The sequence below is a fragment of the Protopterus annectens genome, chromosome 2.part0 (assembly GCF_019279795.1).
Source record: "Protopterus annectens isolate FY-2018-M chromosome 2.part0, PAN1.0, whole genome shotgun sequence".
NCBI classification, from domain to species: domain Eukaryota; kingdom Metazoa; phylum Chordata; order Ceratodontiformes; family Protopteridae; genus Protopterus; species Protopterus annectens.
The window spans coordinates 1,014,574,757-1,014,601,243 of record NC_056728.1 but is presented as its reverse complement, the minus strand read 5'-3'; the positions used below and the strand labels follow the sequence as shown (position 1 = coordinate 1,014,601,243).

Below are 26,487 nucleotides of genomic sequence, written 5' to 3'. Positions count from 1 at the left end.
ACTCCCTTCGAAGCTCTTCTTCAAAGGGGTCCTGCATCTCAGCCCCCCCCCCCCCGGAAACATACTTCTCTTCCTTGGGATCTCAGCTATGTGCTGGAGAAGCTTACACCTCCACTCTTTGAGCCAGCTGATCAAGATTTCCTAAAGCTTTGCACCTGGAAGACAGTCCTTATTGTGGCTATCATTTCAGCCAGAAGGGTATCAGAGCTCCAGGCACTAATGGCTACTCCTCCTTTTCTTGTCTTTCATAAAGACAGGGTTACCCTCAGGACAAACTCATCTTTCATGCCCAAGGTAGTCAATGACCTGTCTCTCAATCAGGCCATCCACTTACCTGTTTTTTATCCAAACCCACAAGGAAGAAGTAAAAGAGTAATTCATTGCCTGGATATTCACAGACAAATTAGATTCTACCTCCACAACACCAAGTCTATCAGAAAAACTGACCAACTTTTCATATCTTTACACCCTAGACCACTAGGGAAGGCTGTGTCCAAACAGACTATTTCAACTTGGATCTCCAAGACCATTACCTTCTGCTTACCAGCACCATGGTAAATCACTTCAGGGTATAGTTAGAGCTCACTCTACTAGAGCCATGGCATCCTCAGGGGCATTCTTCAAGGGCCTGGATACCTCCTCTATCCTAGAGGCAGCCACTTGGTCTTCAGTTCATACCTTCATCAAACACTACAAACTAAACCACTTCTCTAGGTCCAGGACAGGGTTCGCTAGGGCTATCCTTCATGGATTCCTGGAATCTGTTTCCATACCAACCACCCTTTCTCAGTGACCTTTGGCACTCAGCCATATGCAGAATACTGCAACATAGGAAAAGAAGGACATAGAAAAGTTGTGTAAGAACTTTCCATAACAATAGATGTCCTTCTCTTCCATGTTGCAGTATTCCTACCATCCCTTCTTCCCCTCTTATCAGTTATGTTTTCCCTCTCTGGATGGCAATGAATTGGCATTGCCCTATTAGGACTGGCTCCGACTGGGGCCTTCAGTTCTGATGGCTGGTGTGTGCTGACGTCACTTTTGTGGCCCACATACTCTCGCCTAGACCTGACATCTCGCACACCTAGGAATAACTGAACCCTTTTGGATACTGGCCATACGTACGTGAGACTAGAAGGCTAAACCCATATGCAGAATACTGCAATATGGAAGAGAAGGACATCTATGGTTATGGTATGTTCTTACACAACTTTTCTTTCTTTTTTTATAGAGTCATCCACTTTTCAGTTTACTATCTCACCATCACATTGCAATGTTCTAGTGGACTACCTGCTGTCTGTGCCTTTAAAGTCACCTCTCTTTATTTTGGACTTTCTTCAGGCTTTTAATCTGCACTGTCATTCTTCAGTTGATTGTTTTCTTTGTGAAATCTGCATCTGGAATAATTTCTTCTTCACGCTGTGTAAAGCAGGTTTTTAACTTGGACACTTCTCTGTCCAGATAGATGATGACCCTGTTTGTGTTCCTTTATCTTCTAGGAGTTTTGAGGTTTTAAGGGGATACCATTTAATAGTGCATCTTAGTGATATCCACTAATAGTTGGCCAACACAGGGTTACGCTTGCACAGGAAAGTACTAGGTCACATTGGCTTTAGATATATGCATAGTGTGAGGGTGAGAGCATGGTTATTCAGGCAGCTTAGAAGTAGTTTATCTCTGGATGTTCTTGGCCCAGCAAGTGAGCTTGTGTCTCTCCATTTCAATTATTACCTGGAAAGTTTACAAAGTATTCATTTCTTCTGTACAGTTACTTGCCTACTTTTATCCAGGATGTGAAAAGCTCTTTTGGAACTAATTTCTGTCTTTTTAAAAAATAGGGAGATGAAAGGAAGTGGTTCATGGACAATTTGGAAATTAATGATCCATGTAAAAGCCTGGGTTTGATTCCCTAGACACAAAGCTTCCACGCAGACTCAGTAGTCTGTAATGCCTTGGCCTGTAGATCTGGCATGATCATATTTAAAGCTGTGCTTATTGGAGTGCTCATGTCTTAAACCATAAACAGAAATTTGAAGGCAACATTATGATATCAGTAATAAAGAAAACAAATAGTAAACTAATAGTCTCTCAGTGGGGCTGTTAGTTGGGGATTGAGGGATCTATAGCAGGATCCAAGCTCTGCACTGTAGTTTACTGCCACTTCAGCTATGGGACACCTCTTTGGCTGTAACCAGGAGAGATTTCCTGCTGTGGGGACATCAGTAGAGTTTTCTACATTGTAAATGATGTAAGTACTTTATAAAACCACAACTTTCTCACCCTCAGGTTGGTGATAATGATAGTGATGAGTTTTGGAATTTCTTCCTCCAGCTTTGAGATGAGGTATGGTAGTGGCAGTAGCCGCATACTGGAATTTCACATGCCACAGGATGGATAATTCATATATAGTGTATGAGTGACTTCATGGCATGCAGTAGCACTTAACTTGCCCACTGCCAAGTGTGGTATCTTAGAAAGAAAATATCTGAAAGGTGATTGGTGGAAAATATGAACCCAGACATAGGATGAAACCATAAGATCCATCAAGTAGAGTTCTCAAACTTTCATGAAACACACTTAGGTGTACTATGCTTTGTGCTTTAATTATGCATATGCATCAGGTAGGTAAGAGTTGTAATTGTCAGGTTTATTGAGTTGAAGGAAGGATCCCTGTCTGCAATGCAGATGACTGGGATACACTTAGTGGCACCAATATTGGGCGATCCAGTGATAGAAGTAAGAAGAATGAAGGGGCTATGCTCACTGTCTTCTCTCTCTCTATATATATATATATACATGTATAAATGCAATCTGCTTGAATGTAGGGCCCAAATGCAGGCATGTCTCCATACAGGTGAGGATGTTTGCCTCATAGGCTGGATGTACGTAAGTGAGCTTGAAACCAGGACTAGGAGAGGAAATTAAGGCATAAATCTGCCAGTCTGGGGTATGATGATGTCTGACAAACCCAATTGTCACCCTAGCAGCAATAGGGAAACAAATGGGCCACTTCAGTGACAAGACTCAGGATGAAGAGCTGATGGTCAGTGGGAGGTGGCAGAAAAGATAAGTAAGAGTTATCAGTTGTCTAATTAGTGAGTATCATCTTAAAAACAAAGAGTACATAATTAAGCATGAAACAGTACAATACTGCATAGTAACAATAGTGTCTGGAACCTTCACATGAATTCCTGAATTTTCTATAAGGCAAAACTAAATGCCAAGAGTCCGAATGTTTCGCAGAGGGAGGGATGAGTTCTCCTGTGCCCCACCCTCACCCCCCCTAAATATTTTTGCTCAATGGTTACATAGTCTTAGAGTAAGAAGGGGAAATATTTAGTTTTAAACAGGAACCAAATTTTTTTCTTTTACTGCACAGGTAAGCAAACTAAAGGTGAAATGTAGTTCCCTACAAACAAGGACCTAAGATCCTGAGGTGATGGCCATTAAAATTAGCATTTTTCCAGAGACAAATTTCACTGCCAAATGCTCATCTGACTCAGGTTCTCAAAACAGTGTGTGTATGCATAAGACAGAAATTCCTTAGGTTTGCATAAGGTACAGAAATTCTTTAGATTTGGCTGCATACCTCCCTACCACCACTTCATAAGATCATAGGAGGTTACTAGGTTAATGGCACTGGGACCCTTGCAAGCCTAGCCAAGTGTTTATCCCCAAAAAAGAAATCTCAGTCAGCACTTGTCATCTCTGTCAGTGAAGGACACTGGTTGAACCCCTGGGACAAATTTGTGGTTTCCCATCCACTTATCAAGGTTGCGCTTGGAGAGGGTCAGTGACGTACTCTGTTTGATGTGTATGGAAAGTCTTATTCCAGAGACGGGGCAGCCTCTGGGATGCAAACCTGTCTCTCCAGCAGGTCTTGTTAATCTTGCATATTAGATTTAAGCCTTTCAAGTGGGTAATGTGTGACCAGTTAGACTTACAGATATGGAGCTTCTCCAGTAGGGCAGGGTCCGCAATTGGCTTGTAGGGGAGACACAGATCACCTCTGAGCAATCGGTATGATACCAAGTGGAGTGATAGTGATTTGAGCCTGCCCGCATAGGACAGGTGTTGGAGGCCATGGAGTCTCCTTGTGAGGTATTTCTGTGGCCTTTCCAGCTATAGCAGGAGTTTGGAGAGGTACATACCAAATCAATTAAAACAACCTCCTTGTTGCCATAAGGACTTTAAAGAGTAATTTGTCTCAATGTCATGTGTATAGACTTTTTTTATCCTGTTCATCCAAGCTATATAATACTATAGGCCGAAGTATGCATTGTTTGTTCTAGAAGATCTGGGGAACAGTTTTTGCAGTAAATATGTATGACTTTTGTGAAATAACTACCTACCTTTTTTGTTGCTTTTTGTTTCTTTTATGCGCAGTAGAGTATTTACTAGCTCCATTACTAAACATGTGGTGTTATTGTAGTCCGTAACACAGTTCTTGCATTACTTGCTCATGTTTTATAGTATCCCTTAGAGGAGTTCTTTTTTCCTCTTGGAAACTGCTCAGCAAGGCTAACAAAAACAGCAAAATGTCAATGTAGTAGAGCGAGTCAACAAATGAACAGATAAATAAATAGGCAAGCAAATTAATTAATTAATAATTAATCACTTAATTAATTACTAGCTGGTTTTAGTGGCATAACCTCAACATTAGGGCATTGGGTGCTGTGTATATATACAGACGTGTACGTATATGTATGCTGTTTTTTAGTGGAGGAGAATTCTCAGTCAGATTGCTTCTTAAAATGAGGAGGTATTGCTTCAGTTTCTGTCATTTGATTACGCAGTATACACTTCTTTTAAAGTACTAAGGACACTGTTGCAAAGTTGTATGGAGCACCACTTGCATTTTTACACGTACTAAGCATAGTGCTATTAAAACACATTTGTCTGTAGACACTATGAAACCCCACTTGTAATGTCGCTGTCCTAACTTTCCTTTAATGTCATTAATAGCACACCAGACTGCATTGTATGCACCATCATTTATTCTGACTTTGAATGATCTGCAGATGACAGTACATCAAAAGTACATCCTCACTAAACAGTGCACATGTTCCTTATGTTTGCCTTAGTTTTTAGGATAATGTGATCATTAATGTATCTCTGCAAATGTGCACCTAAATGGATTTGCCATTCAGTCAACATTAACAACAAGCCATAACTCTTGTTTCTTTTTGTCTCACATAATTTGATTACTTTCAGGATTTTGAAAAGAAAACAGATGTGCTTGTTTGGCCTTAAAATATGCTTAGCAAGAACATTATCATTTTTCTTTCTGCTTTTGTCATGTAATGCTATAATTTACTCTATAAATGTTCTTTTAATGTTGCCGTTAGAAAAGACACTGCAGGTGTTTACTGTGATGCTTTGCTAAAAATTTGACAAATGACAAAAAATGTTTAAGTTCACTGCCTCTCTGATCAACTCAGCAAAAGCATACATTTCTGTTAACATAGCCACAACTCAAATGTATAAGGGGAGAGCAATGAACTGTAATTCTTCTACTAACAAACAAACATTATATTCAAACTACTAGTTCTGACTTTTGAGGTCATTGGCAATGGTCATCTCCAGTAGCCTTCTGGGAAAAAGTAAATCTTCCAGGAATATGTCTTTTTCCTTAATGCTAATCATAGACCACTCTTTTAAAGAGTGTAAAACACAGTAATAGTCTTTAAAACATTTTCTGTGGTTCTAGGGATATAAACATAACACTGTGAAACCAAAACATTTATCTTTGGTAACTACATTCAGTACCACGTGCCGTCTTAGCCTTAGCTGCAAATATTTTTGTTTTACCAGACAATTTTGGAAATGTCAAAGCTTCAATCTCCTCTGTGCCTAGTCAGTCCTAAAGTCGAGCAATTGTTCTATTCTGGCTTTGGTCTTAGAGATGTGCTATTTCTTAATTTCCCTGTCAGATTTGAGAACCTTGCAGTGAAATCATCCAACGTTACAAAGTTAGGTAGATTAGCTCTCTTTTAGTCCTAAAAAAAGCAACAACATAGTGGCATGCTAAAACAGTGGGGTGCAGTGCCATATGTTCTATGAAATGTTCCCGTGACACTATCTTTTATTCATACTAAAGTATGATTGGTACCTATAACAATAACAAATACAAGCATTGACTTGAATGTTTCTCTGTGGCTACATCTACCAACCCCCATTATCATGGTATGTCTATTTAAAAAAATACTTAATGGAGGTATCCTAAAGATTATGGGACCTCTGTATACATCTTCCTATAGGAATATTGAGTTTCATTTACCACCTCCAAAGTATCATCCCCTCCTGCATGACCACCTAATCTCTGTGCAGTTTTGCCAAGTATTAAAAATGTCACTGTTTGGCCCTGTAACACTTCCTTGCAAGTAATGTAGCTTCCTTCTTTGTCTAATATGTTCTATTTCAACTGCAAATACCAATTTTTGTTTAATATTTCATCTCCAATGTATCCTACCACTGGGTAAAAGGAAAAAATCTCTTCATACATAGCCAGACTTTTTTAAAAACTAAGATGGTCTTCATTCATTAAACACATCTTCTGGAGTAATGGTACTGACACAGTGTCTTTGCTGTCATCCTGGCCCATTTTGTTAGGCTTGTTAGCCCATTTACATTTCAAATGAAGAATCTGTTCATTTTAAGTGTAACAAAAAAATGACAATGAACCAAAACTCATTATTTGTGGGGGGTGGGGGGAATGGGGGTTGTGTGTGTAACAGTTTAAATGTCATTTTTAACATATTGTTTACTTTAAAATGGCATACATTGTAGTAGGCTGTCAAATACCCAGACTATATATGCGTTGTGCGAAGGCGATAATGAGATGAGGATCTTCAGGTCCTTGCATCTTTGATATGACCTTTCTTCCATTTAGGCCCCTCCAGATGACTAGGCTTTGGTGGGCTTCAGGCCCATGAAGTCCTGTATAGACTGGCCTGTCTGCTTTTCTTCAGAAGAAAAGTCATTGCCTGGGGAGGAAGGATGAGTCGTCTTGGGTATGATATATTTTTTGCAGCCTGGAAGCTTCATGTTTCAACTCCTGTATCTGTGAAGGAACATGGCCTCTCTAAAGTGTAATGGAAGAGTTGAGTGCATCCTGGTTAAGCAACCCAGAAAAAATAACTGTTTGGTCCTTTCAGTTAAGTGTATGTTCCAGAAACTTTTAACATTCTTCCACCTTGCGATCTGATAAGGAGGCCATGTTTTTAGACAGGGTGGTCAGGAGAGTGCATCCGTCTCTACCAGTTTTCAGCATACATTACTTAATTATTTGTCTCATCTGTACCAGTTGATGTGCTCCCTTCTGGATCAGATTCTGAAAATATAGGCAAACCTATGTCACTCTGGAGTCCAGGAAGTTCCTGTGGAAAAAAAACTCACTACAACTGCTATTGTAGGTTTCCACATCACTTGCTACCATTTTGAGTGTGTTGATCCTATGGCTATTACAGCAGGATAAGGAATATGCCTGCACCAGATGACTTTGCCCAAGCTCTCCTTCTTTAAAGGTGAGTTCATGCAGGCTACTCTGGTAGACTTTGCTTGGGGGGGGGGGGGGTTCATTTTTGGACAAGCCATCTTACCTAGGAGGATGGAGTGAACTATTGTGGAGGGTCTTTATAGTGTTCCTTTTCCCAACCAACACAATTTTCTTAGAAACAGAAGGATACAGTAGGTGGAAGTGGACCCCCAAACATCAGGCAAATTGTCTCCCTCAGTTCCACCCACAGTGTCCTCTCCCCTGGGGGAAAAGGAGTGATTCTTCTGGTACGGCATTTAGGTTCATAGGTTCATAGGTTCATACTAGGCTATCTGCCCGAGGGCATTTACAAGCCCAGCCCACAGTTTTGTGGCTTACGCCACCCCTTTAGTATGGGAACTATACCCATTATTTTGCTGTGCCTCTGTTGAGCAGTGACACTGAGGTAATCCCTGGGGTATATCTGCGATCTCCCATCCATTGGTCAAGATTTCTCTTGAACAAGGCCAGCGAGGTGCTCTGCCTCACATATACCGGGATTTTATTCCACAGCATAGGGAGTCTTTGGGTGATGAATCTATCCCTCCAGCACGTCCTATTAATAGCCGTGTCGAGGTTTAAGTCTCCCGCCCTTGTGGCTCTGACGGATCTAGATTTTTTGAGGTGAAGCATATTCATCAAATCTGGGTTTGTCATGGCCTTGTATGTTAGGCAAAGGTCACCTCTGAGCAAGCGGTGGCGACTGAATAGAGCTGGAGTTCTTTCAGTCGGGCAGCATAGGACAGATGTTTGAGACCCTTTATCCTTTTGGTGAGGAACTTTTGTGGCCTCTCCAGCTGCTGCAAGTGTCGGGTCAGATACATTCCGAATGGGGCATTGTACTCAATCATTGGTCTGATGAGTGATGAGTATAGGGAGACTATGACCTTCCTTGATCTAGATGAGAATCCCTTCATGATAAGGTGGGCAATGTAGAAGGTCTTCCTAACTACTTTAGCTACATGGGTGTCGAATGACAGACTACTATCAACCTGGGTCCCCAGGTCCCTGATAACTTCTTCTGTGCTCAGTGGATTGCCACCTATTTGGTAGCTAGGGGTAACCTTGTTTTTCCCGAAGGGTATGACTATGCATTTTTTAGCATTTAACTTTAGGCCATGGCTCTGGCACCAGTTATCCGTTTCTGTGAGACCCTTCTGAAGGATATCTGTGTCAGATGTGTTTTCTACTATGGCCCAGTTTGCAGTCATCTGCAAACTTTGTCAGCCATAACCCTCCTGTGTTTGCTTGTACTTGGAAAAGTAGATGCCAAACAAGAGTGGGCCAGGACTGAGCCCTGTGGTACACCACTTGTGACAGGCTTTGAGTCTGACATGGCGCCAGCAACTCTGACCCTGTGGGTTCTGTCACTCAGCCAGTTTGCAACCCATCTTGTGATGTATGGGTTAACATTTAAGCTGATGAGTTTTTCAATGATACCCGAGTGGGGTATTGTATCGAAGGCCTTCGCCAGATCGAGGTAGGCTGTATGGACTGCCTTTCCCTCATCAATGGCTTTGGTGACTGTTTGAAAAAGTCAACCAAGTTTAGAAGGCATGATCTGCCTTTGACAAAGCCAAACTGGGATGGATCCAAAGTCTGCAAATTCCCTATGTCTTTATTTATGAGGTCCATTATGATCCTCTCCATGGCTTTGCAGATAAGGCTTGTCAAGCTAATGGGCGGTAATTTCCAGGGTCGGTGGAGGCACCGCCTTTGTGAAGTGGGACCACATTTGCAGTGCGCCACTCCTGAGTGCACTCCAGAGGTAAGACTATGATTAAACAGCTGTCCTAGCTGTGGGTTTAATTCCTCGTTGAGTTCGTGGAGCACACAGCCGGGGACACCATCAGGTCCCATGGATGCTGTGTTTTTGCTTTGGAGAGCGGTTCTCACTTGGGCGTTGGAGATGTTTGGGGGCTGCAATCGCTTGGTATAGATATCTCTCCTTTTGGGGAGGGTGGGAGAAGTTTGCACTGAACCTGTCAGCCAGTATGTTGGCAATGTCTGTAGGATCAGTAATCTTCACATCATTTTGAACTAGTTCTGAGCATATCTGGGAGTTTCCTCCCAGGTTTCTAACATAGCTAAAGAAGGCCTTATGATTGTCTTTTGAGTCTTTAGCTATTTTTCTCTCAAAATTTGCTTTGGATGATTTTATGAGAGCTCTTAGTTTTTTACTTATAGTGATCAAGGGTGTCTTACCTTTTCAGGATTTTGCTCTATCTTGTAGTAGCTTCCTCCTTTTGTTGTAGAGTTTGTTTATGGCTGGGGTCCACCAGACTGGACGCTTGCCTTTGGTACAAAGAGTCTTTGTTTTGCTTGGGATTGCCTTATCCATGCAGTCCTGCAGGTGCTGGTAGAAGGCATTTGTAAGTGATTCAGCGGCTTGAGTACTGTTTTCCATGCTCGGGGCCTTAAAGGAGACCACACTAGTCTTTAGAAGTGTGAAGTCAGCTTTAGAAGTTCTTTACTGTGGTCTTTTTATTTCAGGTGGGGGTGGGATGAGGACCTCCACCGAGATTAGTTTGTGATCTGATCTCACCAGTGAGGGGTATACTTCCGGTGTTGAACATTGTGCTCCCATGTTCGTGATGATGAGATCAAGTATGTTTTCTCCTCTTGTGGGGATGGTGACTAGTTGTTCCATGGCATTTGAGTTTATGAATTCCAGGAACTTTTGGGCTAGGGTGTTTGGGCTTGAGTAGTGTTCCCAGTCTATATTAGGGTAATTGAAGTCACCTAGTATGATGGTGTTTGGTGATACATTTATCCCTCTAGTGTTTTCAGGAAGGCCATGTGAGGTTCCTGAGTTTGTGAGGTGGCCTGTAACATGCTACAATTTGCAGAGCAGTCTTGCCTATGGTTAATTGCACCTGGATGGTCTCCGATGCAGCGTGCGTTGCCACCAGTCTTGAGGTGTGGGTGTCTTTGATGAATATGGATACCCCCTCCTTTCTTGGTATTGTCCGGATTTTGGGGCGGAACGCATGATAAAGTAAAACCTGATAGTGCTGGGGTGCTCTCAGGAGCCTTGAACCAGGTTTCTGTCACTGCACAGACATCGATGTTCTCCATACTGAGAAGGGCCTCGAGTGCGTGCATTTTGAGATTTAGACTTCTGGCATTGAGCAGCATTACCCTTAGTTTTTTTCCTTTTTTGTGTTCTAGGGTGGTAGGTTTAGAATTTGAGCCTTGCCTAAAAAAGGCACTATGGGGGTGGCAAGAGCCTTTGCCAATATCCGGAATCCCAGGGGTGACAGGTGCAAGCCGTCCCTTGCGAAGCAGCGTGGCTTGTCCAGCATGTCATCCCAGGCAGACAGACATTGGATCCCCTTTGAATGACACCAGAGTTTAAGCCAATTGTTAAAGCTGATCATCTTATCTCTGTATTGTGGCATCATTCTTGGTGAAGGTAGGATACTGCAGTCCTGATTGCCCTACAGCACTGCCACTGGAAGAACTATCTCAACAAACCATTGTTATAACTAGGATTCCATGATTAGTGGAAGAATTTATAATTTGTAAAGCATGTTAATATAATTGTATGCTGTTTCATTTGTTAGTGTTTGTTTAATATAGTAAGAAACACTGTGTCTGAAGAGTGAACATTACCCAGTCTGCTTTGTGTAAGAAAATCTGTGGCATTAAAACTGTGATACTAGAATGTATTCATCTTTGAAGATTTTTCAACATATTTTCATATTAGTTTAAAATAGATTTATGTTGTGCTACATAGTACATTTACAAATATTCTGTTATGATAAGGCACATTCATTTGATAATTTGAATTGTGTTATGGACGTCTGTATCTGTCTGAAGTATAATGTGTACTATTTCTGTGTGGACTTGTAGCATCATAAAAATGCAGTTTGCAGATGAACCACTGCTTAGTACATTTTCCCAAAGTTCCTGATATTCTAGGTCAGCAGACCTCAAGAGATTTGAGAGTGGAGGAATAACAATGGTCATCATTGCAGATTATATATTTGTTAGCCCACCTACCCGTTATATACCTTAAAATGACTGCTGGTGCTGAGTGTGTGTGTTTCTTCCCAGTGACCTTAGAGTTCATTCTCACTGTCAGGATAAACCTGGGAGTGTTAAGGAAGAAAAGTGACTTCAGTCATACTTGAAGGGTTGCCCATAAACTACAAAACTATTTTCCATTACTAAATTAGTAAAACAAACCACTGTTTCTCTCCATTTACTCATATTTTCTTTTCTGTGGTCTCAGCATTAGTAGTGGAAATATAGTTTCTGACAGGTGAATGTATGAGATGGATAGTAGCCATGTAGGTCTAACCAACCTTTTTCTGTCCTGTACTTTTATAATCCAATCCATTTACCCATGGAGTTATGTGAGGACAGCAGAAATAACCCGAGAGTTGCCCTGAAAGCTTTAAACTCCTAGGATATCTAAATGACTTTTGCAAATTGTATGGGTCATAAAACACATAAAATGATAACTGTAGCTTGCAAACAAGATTGCTAGGTGAGTTAATTTCTGGCAGAACTGTATGTTTTGAATTACTGTCAAACTTTATTATAGTCATCATCATCTTCTTTCGGCTGTACCGTTAGGGGTTGCCACAGCAGATCATCTGTATCCATTTCTTCCTGTCCTCTGCATCATGCTCTTTCACACCAACCGCCTGCATGCCCTCTCTCACCACATCCATAAACCTTATCTTAGGCCTTCCTCTTTTCATCTTACCTGGCAGCTCCATCCTTAGCATCCTTTTCCCAATATACCCAGCATCCCTCCTCAGCACATGTCCAAACCAATGCAATCTCGCCTCTCTTGCTTTATCTCCAAACTGTCCAACCTGAGCTGACCCTCTAATATACTGATTCCTAATCCTGTCCATCCTAGTCACACCCAGTGCAAATCTTAACATCTTTAACTCTGCCACATCCAGCTCTGACTCCTGCCTTTTCGTCAATGCTACTGTCTCCAACCCATATAACATAGTTGGTCTCACTACCCTCTTGTAGACCTTCCCTTTCTCTCTTATTGGTACCCGTCTGTCACAAATCACTTCTGACACTCTTCTCCACCCATTCCACCCTGCCTGTACTCTCTTCTTCACCTCTCTTCCACACTCACCATTACTCTGAACTGTTGATCCCAAGTACTGAAACTCATCCACCTTTACCAACTTTACTCCCTGCATCCTCACCATTCCTCTACCCTCCCTCTCATTTACACACATATATTCTGTTTTAGCCCTGCTGACCTTCATTCCTCTCCTCTCTAAAGCATATCTCCACCTCTCCAGGGTCTCCTCAACCTGGTCCCTACTCTCACTACAGATCACAGTGTCATCTGCAAACATCATAGTCCACGGGGCCTCCTGTCTAATCTCATCTGTTAACCTGTCCATCACCACTGCAAATAAGAAAGGGCTCAGAGCTGATCCTTAATGTAATCCCACCTCCACCTTAAACGTATCTGTCACTTCCACCGCAGTCCTCACCAATGTCACACTACCCTTGTACATATCCTGTACCACTCTTACATACTTCTCTGCCACTCCTGACTTCCTCATACAATACTACAACTCCTCTCTAGGCACCCTGTCATATGCTTTCTCTAAGTCCACAAAGACACAATGCAACTCTTTCTGACCTTCTCTGTATTTCTCCAACAACACTCTCAGATTAAATATTGCATCTGTAGTGCTCTTTCCTGGCATGAAACCATACTGCTGATCACTGATCATCATCTCCCTTCTTAACCTAGCTTCCACTACTCTTTCCCATAACTTCAAGCTGTGACTGATCAGTTTTATCCCTCTGTAGTTACTGCAGCTCTGCACATCACCCTTATTCTTAAAGATAGGTACCAAAACACTTTTTCTCCACTCCTCAGGCATCCTCTGACTTTCCAAAATTTCATTAAACAATCTGGTTGAAAATTCCACTGCTATTTCTCCTAAGCACCTCCATGCTTCCACTGGTATGTCATCTGGGCCAACAGCCTTTCCATTCTTTATCCTCTTCATAGCTGTCCTTACTTCCTCCTTGCTAATCTGCTTCACTTCCTGATTAACTATCCCCACATCATCCAACCTTCTCTCTCTCTCATTCTCTTCATTCATCAGCCCTTCAAAGTACTCTTTCCATCTACTCAACACACTCTCCTCACTTGTGAGTACATTTCCCTCACTGTCCTTTATCACCCTTACCTGCTGCACATCTTTCCCAGCTCTGTCCCTCTGTCTAGCCAATCGGTACAGGTCCTTTTCTCCCTCTTTAGTGTCCAATCTCTCATACAACTCTCTATATGCCTTATCCTTAGCCTTCGCTACCTCTCTGTTTGCCATGCGCCTCATCTCCTTATACTCATGTCTACTTTCTTCATCTCTTTGACAATCCCACTTCTTCGCCAGCCTCTTCCTCTGTATACTCTCCTGTACTTCCTCATTCCACCACCATGTCTCCTTGTCCTCCTTCCTCTGTCCAGATGTCACACCAAGCACCTTCCTAGCAGTCTCCCTTACTAGCTCTGCTGTAGTTACCCAGCTATTCAGTAACTCTTCATTGCCTCCCAGTGCCTGTCCTAACTCTTCCCTGAACTCCACCTCACAATCACCCTTTTTTAACTTCCTTGGCACTGCTTTCACACTCCTCCTCCGCTTCTTGATCACCAACATCATCCTGCAGACCACCATTCTGTGCTGCTTAACTACACTTTCCCCAGTCACCACTTTACAGTCTCCAGTCTCCTTCAGACCGGCCCTCCTACATAGGATATTATCCACCTGTGTGCATCTTCCTCCACTCTTGTACGTCACCCTATGCTCCTCCCTCTTCTTAAAATACGTATTCACCACAGCCATGTCCATCTTTTTCACAAAATCCACAATCATCTGACTTTCTGCATTCCTCTCCTTAACACCATGCCTACCCATCACTTCCTCATCCCCTCTGTTCACTTCACCAACATGCCCATTGAAGTCTGCTCCAATCACTATTCTCTCACCCTTGGGTACACTCACCACCACTTCATCCAACTCACTCCAAAATTTTTCTTTCTCATCCATCGCACACCCAACTTGTGGAGCATATGCACTAACACCATTCATCATTACACCATCAATTTCAAGCTTCATAAACATCACTCTATCAGACACTCTCTTCACCTCTAAAACACTCTTGGCATACTGTTCTGTTAGGATAACCCCTACCCCATTTATTCTGCCATCCACACCATGATAGAACAATTTGAACCCGCCTCCTATAAACTGCCTTACTTCCCTTCCATCTGGTCTCTTGCACGCACAATATATCAACCTTCCTTCTCTCCATCATATCAGCTAGCTCTCTCCCTATACCAGTCATACTGCCAACATTCAAAGTTCCTACCCTCAGTACTACACTCCTAACCTTCCTCCTCTCTTCCTGCCTTCGGGCATGCCTTCCCCCTCCTCTTCTTCTTCGGCCAACAGTAGCCCAATTTCCACCAGCACCCTGTTGGCTAACAGTACTGGTGGCGGTCGTTGTTAACCCAGGCCTCGACCGATCCGGTATGTAATAATGAAATGTTCTCCGCATCAGTAATTTGGCAGAGGTTTTACGCTGGATGCCCTTCCTGACGCAACCCTCCTCATTTATCCGGGCTTGTGACTGGCACAAAGAAATGCACTGGCTTGTGCATCCCCAGTGGCTGGGTTATCAAACGTTATTATAGTAGTACCTCTTCCTAACTGTAGCTAAACACAGCCAAGCCCCTATCCACTTGGGCAACCATTTGAAATGTCAAGACCTGCTAGAGAAACACAAAAACTGAATGGCCGAAAGAACAGACTTGTGTATATCAAGTACGAACTACAGCCCACTCCTCATGTGCCAATGCCAGCTCAATGTTGATTGCATTCAAAACCACTAAGCCACAGTTTCCAATGCTAGGATTCTTGAAACTGAGGGCAAGAGCAGTATTTCCATGGTAATAGTGTGAGACAAATTACCTGGGAACCACCCCCCTGTGACATATAGCATTGCCATCTGCTCCCAAGGTGAAGATACACAAACCAAAAAAAAAGACAGGTAGATTTGTCCCAAATAATGCTTTTTTGATCCACTGTCTCTGCAGAACCAAGTTAAGCTGGTGCAAGACTTCGTGGACTTCATGAAATCCAGGCAGCCCACCCTGGAAAGGGAACTTGTGCCAGGAACCTCCTGTGGAAAAAGAGAAAGGGACTCATCCTCCCCAGGGAGATTCAGATTCCTTGTAGTGAAAAGATAAAAAGTAACTTGCATATATAGAGCCTCTTCCCCCTCAACAATATTTCAATTCTGATTTAGAACGATATCTTATCCTTGGCTTCACTCCCGGTGGCTATATCTTTTAGGGATACCCATCATAGAATGAAGAAATGCTTTATTTGGGAAGTCTAAGGGAATTCTCCCAACCCCAAGCTAATTGTAGAAAGCTGTTGAGGCACCTGCCCTTAGACTCCTGGTGATATCTCTAATCCACAGTATCTTGGGTGATGTGTTTGCTGATGTATTACTGTAGCCTAATTCTCTCGTACATGCCACCAGAAAGCCTGATCACTTTTATAGGGAGTTCCACAGGCACTTCTATAAGAATCCATTGTTGAATCCAGCCATTGTGTCGCTGGAATCCACTAAGAGATCATGTGAGCTTGGAGCCAAGAATCCCTTGCCAAATGATAGGGATAGTAGACTCATAAACTGATTTTTCAAGAATAATTACACCTCAGCTACGCTATCCATTAGCTCAAAATATCTTGAATGATTCCAGGAAGAAATTTGTAGAAGTTAAGGCAGAGGGGATACAAGATAGGACCCTCCAGTGGTACATCCATAAATTGTGCAATGTAGGCCTCCAGGTGTCCAAACATTCACTTAAATGTGGCCATGATGCATTGAATGCATCATGCAGAGTCATTGCTGCAGGGTCTATCACATAAAGAGAGATGCCTGGCTGGTCCCTTTAATGCCATGCTAGACAAGGAATTTCTCATTGAGCCCCAGCTGAGAAAGGGTTTGAGAGACTGGATAAGAAAGGGAAGCAAATTAAGTCGGTAAAGTAACTCTCTTTTTTCCCTAATGTCCATGCAAACCTAAGCCCTTTATCTCCAAAACAGGAAAAAGTTAAACCTTCTAGGGAAAAAAGTCATAGATAGCAAAGAAAGTGGTAAACTGACTAGGATCCCAGGTATGACGGGAGGGTCTAAGGACTGAGCCCCCTCCAGGGTGTAACAGGGAGGAGATGAGAGAGTCAAGGGCAACCTCAGTTCTCTCTTCAAACTCCCATAAATGGTTCAAATCCGAACCACTAAGACATTGGACGTGGCTTGAGGAGCACACTTGGGATAACTTGAGTCCAATGGAGATGGGGCAGGCACCAGACAGCCCAAAATGTCAATGTAAAGGAGATGATGGCAGTTATTTTTTGTCTTGAAAGCTTTCCTGTTAAGACTAGAACCAGGAGTAATAGAGATGCATATGAGCAATGCTACAGTAATGTGGTATATAAACAAGCAAGGAGAAACTCATTCCTACCACCTATGCAGACTAGCAGTGGAAATGTGGCTGCTGGCTTAGCAAGTACATCTCACATACATAGCTACATATATTCTGAATCAAGACAACCTGCTACCAGACAGTTTGAGGAGGTCCGTCCTTGGCAACAATGAATGGATGCTGAAAAAGGAAGTTTTCCTGGTCCTGACAAACAAATAAGGTGTCCCAGGAGTAAACATGTTGCTTCCTCAGAAAACAGACAGATCAGCAGTTATGTTCAAGGACTGCCTTTAAGAGTGGCATGGATAAGAGATTTCTTCTCCTTCAACTGACCAGACCTCTTTCTTTGTGACTTTCAATATCCCTTTTCTCCAGGGTTTTGTAGTAAGTGAGGGTAGGTGAACCAGGTATGATACTGATAGCTCCTTATTGGCCTAGGGGAGAGTCATGACATTCCCACTCTGTATGGACCTCATAACCCAGAACAAGGGACCTGTCATCCACCCCAAACTGAAGACACTCAAATTGCCAGTTTGGATGACTGGTTATTGTCTCCATCCAGACAATCATTTTCAGAGGAGGTGCTGTCATTATTAAAGAAGGATAGAAAACGGTCTATCAGAAAATCTTATGACAAAATGGAAAAGGTTTTCTGTCTGGTGCAAGGCCAAATGTACTCTACCCAGATTAACTTTGGAACAGTTACTAGAGTACCACTCCATGCTGTAAAAGTGCACTCTTCTGCTTTTCTGCCTGCCTAGCTATGTACCCTTCTGTATGTGCTCATCTCCATATGGAGCAATTCCTGAAAGGTATGCATCTTAAGGGATTCAGACAAGAGTTTGCATCCTCCTGTGACTTTAATTATGTACTGGAAAGACTAACACTGCTGCTGTTTGAGATAGCGGCCTCAGCACTACCTAATCTGGAAAGCATCCCTGATGCTATCACTCTCCTCAGCCAAGTGCATATCCAAGCTACAAGCTCAGATGTGCAAAAAACCTTTCCTCGTTTTTCACAGGGACAGAGTAACCTTGAGAACTAATGCTTCTTTCTCATCAAGGGTGGTACTGGAAATTTCTATGAACCAGTTCCTCTCACTGTATATTTTCCCAGTCCACAGAACAGGGGGAAAGGCTGCTACACTACTTAGGTGTATACAGGCAAACAAACATAACAAAATTACCAAAGAGATCTGATAAGGTGTTAGTAGCATTTGCAAAATGTAAACAGGGAAAATAGTGGGAAAACAAACAATTTCCAGTTGGATAGCCGTTACATTTTTTTACTTTCACTATTAGAAATAGATTCCTGGCAGAGTCAGGGCTCAATTAAAAAGAGCAAAAGCTACCACTACAGTGTACCTAAAAGGGAAACCTATACAGACCATTCTGGAAGAAGCTACTCGGTCCTCTGTGCGCACTTTCACCAGGCATTACCACCTTCTTGTTATACCTAGAGCCGGAGACATTTTTTCTGTGTCATGCTGCATATCCTGCTATCCGCGGCCCAAAACACTCTTCGTCCTCCTCAATAGAAAAGCTTTAGGAGTCTTCCCAAGACCTCGTACTGCAACAGTGATTACAATAAACATAGTATAGTTTGACAGTCATATACTTAACCATAATTGTAGATGTTTGAGTAGATTAATTCGGCAGTACCCTTTTCCTCCCTCCTAGCAGTCTTCTCTCCCTCTGGGATTGAGATTGGTGCTCTATCTGTTGACCATCTCCTTCCCCTTAAGTGTCTGCTCCTTTAACACATTGATTACAGCTGTTAGTAGGGTCAGTGGGGCAGGTGTTTGCACATCTGAGCTTGTAGCTTGGATATGCACTTGGATGTGTACTCTGCCTGAGGAACTTGAGTACCTCTGTCAAGAAAAACATAAAGATGGTGGCAGCTGACTTACCTTTATACTGCTGATGTCCTGCCATTAGACAGCATGGGTTGGGACTTGGTAGTCTCGTATTCAGCATGGCAGAATTGTTAAGACTTAGTACTGCAACATTAAGTAAGCTGAACATCTACCATTGTGGTAAGTTAGTTACACACCTGTACTTTCTAGATTTAAATAATTATAGAGAACACCATTGCTACTAAGTGCAAAACGCGAAGAAGCTACTCCTTAGTGCCTCAACAGTTTTGCTTCTTAATAATTTAACATCCAAACGGTTTGATGACTTTCCAAAAGTATACTGTGATTTGTTCCTGTAGCAGCGCTATATTTTCTGTGATATGTTATCCCATGTACATTTGTAAATGTGATATTGTACATGTTGTATGCTGTTTTAGCTGGTGTCCATGTGTATTAGACATTTCTTGTATATGTACAAATCTATTTAGTAGGTAGTAGATGTTAATTTTATGGTCTTTGCCTTATGGAATGGGATGTGGCTGAAAAGGGTAATTGGACTAGTCCACCTTCTTGGTCAGCAGTCAATAAATCAATAAATAATCCGCAAGTGCCGCCTGTTAAAATATGCTAAGATATTGCTTTCTGAATTTGCAGGTGGAATGGCTGAAAAATGAAGAACTAGTTGACCCCACAGAGGATCGCAATTTCTACATCACCATTGACCACAACTTGATCATCAAACAGGCCCGCTTGTCTGATACTGCCAACTACACTTGTATCGCAAAAAACATTGTGGCAAAGAGAAGAAGTACCACAGCTGCTGTGATTGTTTACGGTACAGTTTGTGTGTGTGTATATGTATGTGTCTGTCTTTGTACTGAGGGGTTCAATACAGTAACTTACTTATTTGTCTCAGTAAAGCATGTCAGCTTTAGAGGAGGAAACATGGGGATAACACACTTCAGGAAAACCAAAGATGAGAACATTACTACTTAGTAAATAAAGCAAAACCAACTTTTGTTTATTTAAGAAGAAAAAATAATGTGTAAAACGCACACTAGGTTTTGGATACCATTAAACCCTAGTTCTTCACCATCATTCTTAAAAAGAAATGCTTTATGCATTTAATTACAAACTACTGCACTCACTTGTTTAAACAAGCTAGTCAGTGAGCACGCACAGTTAAGTGTATAAAGTAATACTAGTAAATGCAACAAAAAAAAAAAAAAATATATATATATATATATATATATATATATATATATATATATATTTTTTTATATATATAATCATTTTCTGTTGTTTTCAGTGTAGCAAGATTTTTTTTAAGTGTTTTACGGTCATTTGTTAACATACTTTTTGTACCATGATCAAAGATTTTTAACACCTTAAAGGTTATTGGCTGACAAGGGTACATACCTTGTAGTACTGTGACCTGAGGTCATTTAAAGTCTGTCATGAAACACAGATAACCCCAGGCTTAGTGTGAAGGATTGAATACAGCCACTCAGGCCACTGGGATGAAAACATCAGCAGGGACACTAAAAACCTCTATGATGGCTTCCTCTGGTTGGCTTTTGCTCTGTGTAGCCAGGGTCCCCTGCATTAAGAATAAGTGGACCCAAGACGTATGAAAGGAGGGTTTCATGGCCAAAAGTGGACTTCTACTTTCAGATAATGTTGTTCAGCACTCCTACTGTGATATTCAGTTTACATTAGGTGCAACTGACAGAGAAACCATCTCAGATTGACACTAAAGCCCAAACCCTGCTGTCAGAGGCAGGAATACAGTGTCTGCAACAGCAGGCTGACTTGTTAGATTATTCATAGTTATTTTTAATGCTGTTTATCTCGCAATGCTGTAAAAAAAGTAAGGCTTAGTTAAGGTAAGTTGTGCAGTATTTTTGATGTATACTTTCTATATTTCTCACTTATTATAATGCAGGGGAATGTACTTTTTGGTAACTATGTAGGAGGTTGGCATAAAAGTTAATGTGTTTACCTTACAAGTTAATGGTTTAGGGTTTGATTTTCACCAAGGAAAATTGTCTAGGCTTCATTTCCCCCAAGACAATTAGCTTAGTACTTACTGACTTAAGAAAGCAATGATTTAGACCATTTAAAGTTATTGCTTTTAATAAACAGTTGGATTTTACCAGTCATAAGCTAAACAGCAAGAAAGTAAAAAGTTTTTCTTCTATCTATGAGAGAATATCTGTAGCCTGTTTACAGTGCATTTGGTGTGCTTTATAAGCATGAATATTAATTTTTTGTATTATACTATGGACATTATCCTAATTTGTAAAAGTAAATGCAGTCCCTTGTCACTGGATTGCTGTGATGTCACAACCCTTTTCCTGTTATCTGAAGCAGCTTAATAAACTCTTGTCAGGTAATGTATACATAAACAAAGCATTAATTTCAGAATATTTATGTCTTGTAAATTCCCTGTAGTCCTTAAGTCTTTTTTCCAAACTTGGATGAATTTCAAGATAGCATGAATGTGTGTTTGTGTGTATGTTAGGGTGGAGTATTTGTACATAGATACATAGACTGTGCTGTATCTTAAGATGTTACTACTCCTGGAGCAGACCACAGCAACAAAATGTCTATTGCACTATATGTACCTTAGGAATTAGCTGAAAAAATTGCATGGCTCCAGGAAGTCTTATACATGTCGTGCCACAAGCTTTGTAACGAAGCCAAACTCTGCTCCACCTCAGACTTAATTTATGCTTCAGTGTTAATAACATTTAAAATGTACTATAGAGGTAGTCATTTTGCATACAAATAAATCTTACTGGAAAATATGGAAAGAATTTCCCTTAGTAAAACATATTGCTTCCCTATTTCATAAGTAAGGTAGCTCTACAGAGTATGTTTTTACAAGAACTTACAGTTTTCCGGGTGATTTAAAAGCAGACTGTCATACACATTTTTCTAGTCTGTCTGAGGTAGGAATCTTTTCACTACTGACTTTATTTCTTAGGTTCATAAATATATGCTTGGCTAACAAATACAATGGCCTTTATAAGCCTAACATTGCAGTCTAACCTAGTTATGTCTCTAAGTATCTTGAGCATTTATTAGCAAGGGTGTATGTTAGAGGAGGTTTCTAGAGGTTATGGGGGGCATGTTAGTTTGGGCATTACTGTCTGCCTCTGTCAATCAGAGATATGGGGGGGCAGGCCAAGGGTGAATTTCTGATTTCCCATTACCTAAGCCCCCCCCCCCCCGTATCTGCTGCACATACTTACAAATTTTCATTTTCCCTTTCCCATAGCACATACAGGTCTTCCTTCTGAGCTTTGTGTTATTTTTAAACTATACTGAAGCACACCTTTTTTTTGGCTCCACATGGCTGACCATCAGCTACCACCAGCTCCTCTCTGGTCTACTGATCTTGTCTTAGCCTCCCCTGGACTTTACCCAACCCTCTTCTGGAATGGGTGAGCTGAGTGAAGACTCTGGTCGTGTCATACTGCTGCCAAGGATTTTTTTTACTTTCTGCTGTAACCCACCCCCAAAGCATCCTTATGAGCTCCACTATAGCTGCATTCAGAAGGTGCATTCATCCTTCCACTCATGTGCAGGTTCCTGAGTAAGAGACACACTATTTGCAGTTCAGGGCTCACCAGGCTCTTCTTTGTTCAGTTGCAGTGAGCTAGGCTGCCTCTGTCCTCCCCAGTCCAAACCCACCAACACCCATGCCTCTAGCCAAACATGGGCCATCTGCAGTGCACTCAGGGCTTTAAATCCCTTTGAAGCACTGCCTTCTTGTATTTCTCTGACCTCCCTGAAGATTTGTTGTTGTTTGTCTTTTCGGCTTTTCCCGGTTAGGGGTTGCCACAGCGGAACTCCGGTCCACGATTGGCAGTCGATTTTTATGAAGATTGCACATAAAAATATTTGGGATCCAACTTTTGCCAAGGACAGCTGACATGTCATTTGCTAAATCTACATTTAATGCCCTTCGGTCATTACAGACCAGTTTTCCATTTTGCTCCCTAGTCCTTGCTATATTACCATTCCTAAACATGTTTTTTACTTCTGGAGAGCTGGCAGTTTGGTGCACAGGACTGAGGCCATACACTGCATGAGCTGTACCCTGTAATAGTCCTGGATTTAATTCCCACAGGTTTAACTTGCTGATTTTGCCACCTTGAGCAAGTCTATTAACAAGACATTGACACTGTCACCACTGAAAAGGGATGCTATGTTCAGTGAAGCTTGACAAGTTAACTTTTAAGTCATTCAGTCCAGCAATGCTGATGGGTCCATTTCAAAAGGTGCTACAGACTAGTGGGTTTACCAGATGGTGTGACAGATACCTAATCCAATGTATCCCCTGTTTCTGGAATAGAATGCCCTTACATAACTGAGCAGACTACTTCCATAGCAGACTTTAAATCCAGCATGGATGACCGGATGGGTAATCACATATTTTAATCTGGGATAGATGGAGAAACTCTACTTAATAAATGAAAGTGTTAGTCTCCACCAATACTGGGAGCTGTGGCTGAGCTTATCAATAGTCTTTGGCTGCCTTAGTATGAACATAAGAACCTGTGCCTTATACGTGTAGGTCTTATTGATATTGTTTATTTTATGCATTCTCTTTTTTCTAGTGATTCTGGTTATGCTGTTTGAAACTTCTGGTGGACACTTGTTTAGTCTTTATGCACAGCAGCTCTGGAAACCTACTTCAGTGGCTTTGAAAGCATCCTATTTTAATGTTTTTCAAGGCTTCTTTTAAGTCTTATGTGTTTGAAATGGCTTTTGGTTACAACCTTTATGAACAACAGTTGTTTTCAACTTGATTTATACTTTTTTAATAAGTTTGACTTATAAATTTTTTTTATTCCTTTAATTTTGTCAGAGTGTGCGTGTGTGCGTGTGTGCATGTGTGCGTGTGTGTGTGTGTGTGTGTGTGTGTGTGTGTGTGTGTGTGTGTGTGTGTGTGTGTGTGTGTGTGTGTGTGTGTGTGTGTGTGTGTGTGTGTGTGTGTGTGTGTGTGTGTGTGTGTGTGCGTGTGTGTGTGTGTGTGTGTGCGTTTTGCAGTTGTGAGTTTCCTCCTGTTTTCCTGTGTAATAAAAGTAATAAAACGAAGAGCGGAGTCCAGCAGACTGTCACACACTTTATTTAAAACAGCAGTTTTAAAACGTTAGCGCTTTCGGGATAACCCTTCTTCAGACAATATTTTTAACAAACACCAAGGCCATATATTATACAGCAACTAACACCTAAACAACCAATCACATTCAGTAAATAACCCGTCTCTTCTTTAGGGCTGGTTTTAAAGGAATATTAGTATTTAGACCAGGTGGGTGGTCTGCTGCTAATTCTATTATCCATTTTAACACATTGCATTCAGTAACATGCCCCCCCCTCTTTTATTCATGCCTACAATTTGAACAATCATAAAGAAAAAAACATGATCTGGAAAGGTCATAGTATGTAGACTTAAAGCATTTTGTTCATTCTTCAACCTTATGGATGACAAATGATGTAAAATCCTTGATGTTTTTCGTGTTTCACTGTTGCAGTCATTACATTTGGGTTATCTGTTTGCAGTAGCCCTCAGTCGGCCTGATTAAAAAAGTCTTGGGTCCTGCATCAGTTGCTGTCCCTTCTTCAATGACGTCAGGTCATCAGGGGTATTAAACATGCAGCCGATGCCATTACATCAGTCTTTCTTGCCGTGTGGTGCCCAAAGCAGAAGCAATTCACAAGTACCGGTTGGTCGACTCCTGAAATTTTCGTTTTCAAGTTTCAGAACCGAAGTCTTCAACTAAAGCTAAGTACTCCGTTGGGGAAACTTTTTCTTGCTCCTTACTGATGTCAGTAAAAGTTAATAATTGCATTACTTGTGGAAAGCAAATACCTCAGAAAGATTTTCATTCGTACTGCATTCCTTGCCTAGGCCCTGACCCTGATGTACCTTGCTGTCGGTTTTGTGCTTTATTTAATCAGCGCACTGTCTGTCGTTGGTATATTTTCGCCTCTAAATATTTCGGTTCTTGGTATAATTATCCAGAAATGTCATCGGTTAGCCATCTGACTACCGGGATTCCGAAAAACACAAAGATAAAGACAGAAACAGGCCGCAGAGGTCCAAAACTGCCGACAACGCTTCTCCTAAGCCAGTCGCCAGTTCACTGGTACTCAGTGAGGCACTTTCGCATCCCCTGATACCTGCTACATCTGATTCGCAGGCCTCTACTGAGACCCATTTGGAGTCCGGTATGCCGCAAGATGCTTCAACTATGGAATCCGTGGATGTCTCTACCTTGGATGGGTCCAGAGCCGCTGTGCAGGCACCGGCTTCTGAGGGTATATTCAGGCCTACGGACTTACACATTAAACCGATGCCTCCTTCTTCATTTAGGCCTAAATCTCAATCCATGCCTAAAAAAACAATGCCCAGGCTGCATGCCCAGGCCTCTATGCCTAAAAAACAAATGATAAGAATGGCTGAAGATCTTATAACTCTAATCAGGGGAAGCCAACCTCCCCCTTCTAAGAGACCTAGGACTGAAGTTGTTTATGAATCATCTGACCAGGATTCTGTTTTTTTCTGTTTCTTCTGATGATCTGGACTTGCCCTTATCTACTTATGAGGATTCTGATGCAGAGGACTCTTATTCCCTCTGCTTCCCCTCCAGAGGATTTTTCTTTTGGTGAAATCTTACATACTCTAAGGGAGCATTTCCACTGGGAAAGCCAGGATTTTTCTGATTCAAAAAAGAGGCTTAGGGATTTCTTACTCCTGCCTCAGCATAGGCCTATAGCTGTTTCTCCTATACTAGACATTGTTGATGATGCTTTTTCAGAATTTAGTTTGGCTCCTGACTCTTTGCCTCCTGCTCCCAGAAAACCTGACAGATATTACAGGGTTCCTGATTCACATAAGTTCCTTTTTAAAAATCCTGTTGCGGATCCTGAGACTATTTCACAGGGACCCAAGGGCATTAAGGCTTCTACTGCTAAAAATCCTACCCCTTCTGATAGAGACTCCAGGGTGCTGGATAGATGGAGTAAGAAGGTTTACACTTCTGCAGCCTTGGCCATTAGGGCTTTAAACTGCCAATTTCATATGTTAAAGTATCAGCAACATGTTATTGGATTGCTTAAACAGAAAATGATGTTGATTCCTGACTGTGCGAAAAGTAAAGAATTACTGGATTTAATGCATACTGCTGAACAGGTTGTAAAACATACTTTGCAGTGTGGATTTGATTCATTATAGGCCTCTTGCAGGGCTGCTGTTACTGGGTCTGTACTCAGAAGGCATGCTTGGCTTAAGGAGCAATCTTTGCCTGATCATGTTAAAGCTAAATTGTTGGCTGCTCCCTTAAATCAGGACAGCTTGTTTGGCAACAAGACTGAGGAAGTTCTTAAAAAGATGGAAGATAAAGCTAAATCTATGCAAACTGTTAAAGATTTCTTACAAGTTCAGCCTCCTAACTTTATTAGGCACTGACCCTCTAAGAATTGGTCCTTTCCAGCCCCTTCCAGGTCTTCTCAAGCCTCTAAGAAGTGGTCCTTTCCAGCCCCTTCCAGGTCTTCTCAAGCCAAACCCAGATACAGCAGAAAC

At 41.7% G+C, this 26,487-nt stretch overlaps 1 protein-coding gene across 3 annotated transcripts in view; it reads left to right on the top strand.

Moving 5' to 3' along the window:
• The window catches only part of UNC5C (unc-5 netrin receptor C), a 1,141,364-nt gene that overhangs the window by 884,873 nt on the left and 230,004 nt on the right, over positions 1-26,487 (top strand). For all 3 annotated transcript variants that reach the window (XM_044061271.1, XM_044061273.1, XM_044061270.1), the window contains exon 5: positions 19,545-19,725. In XM_044061271.1, the coding sequence (XP_043917206.1) occupies positions 19,545-19,725 (181 nt within the window). The remainder of the gene's footprint in view (positions 1-19,544; positions 19,726-26,487) is intronic.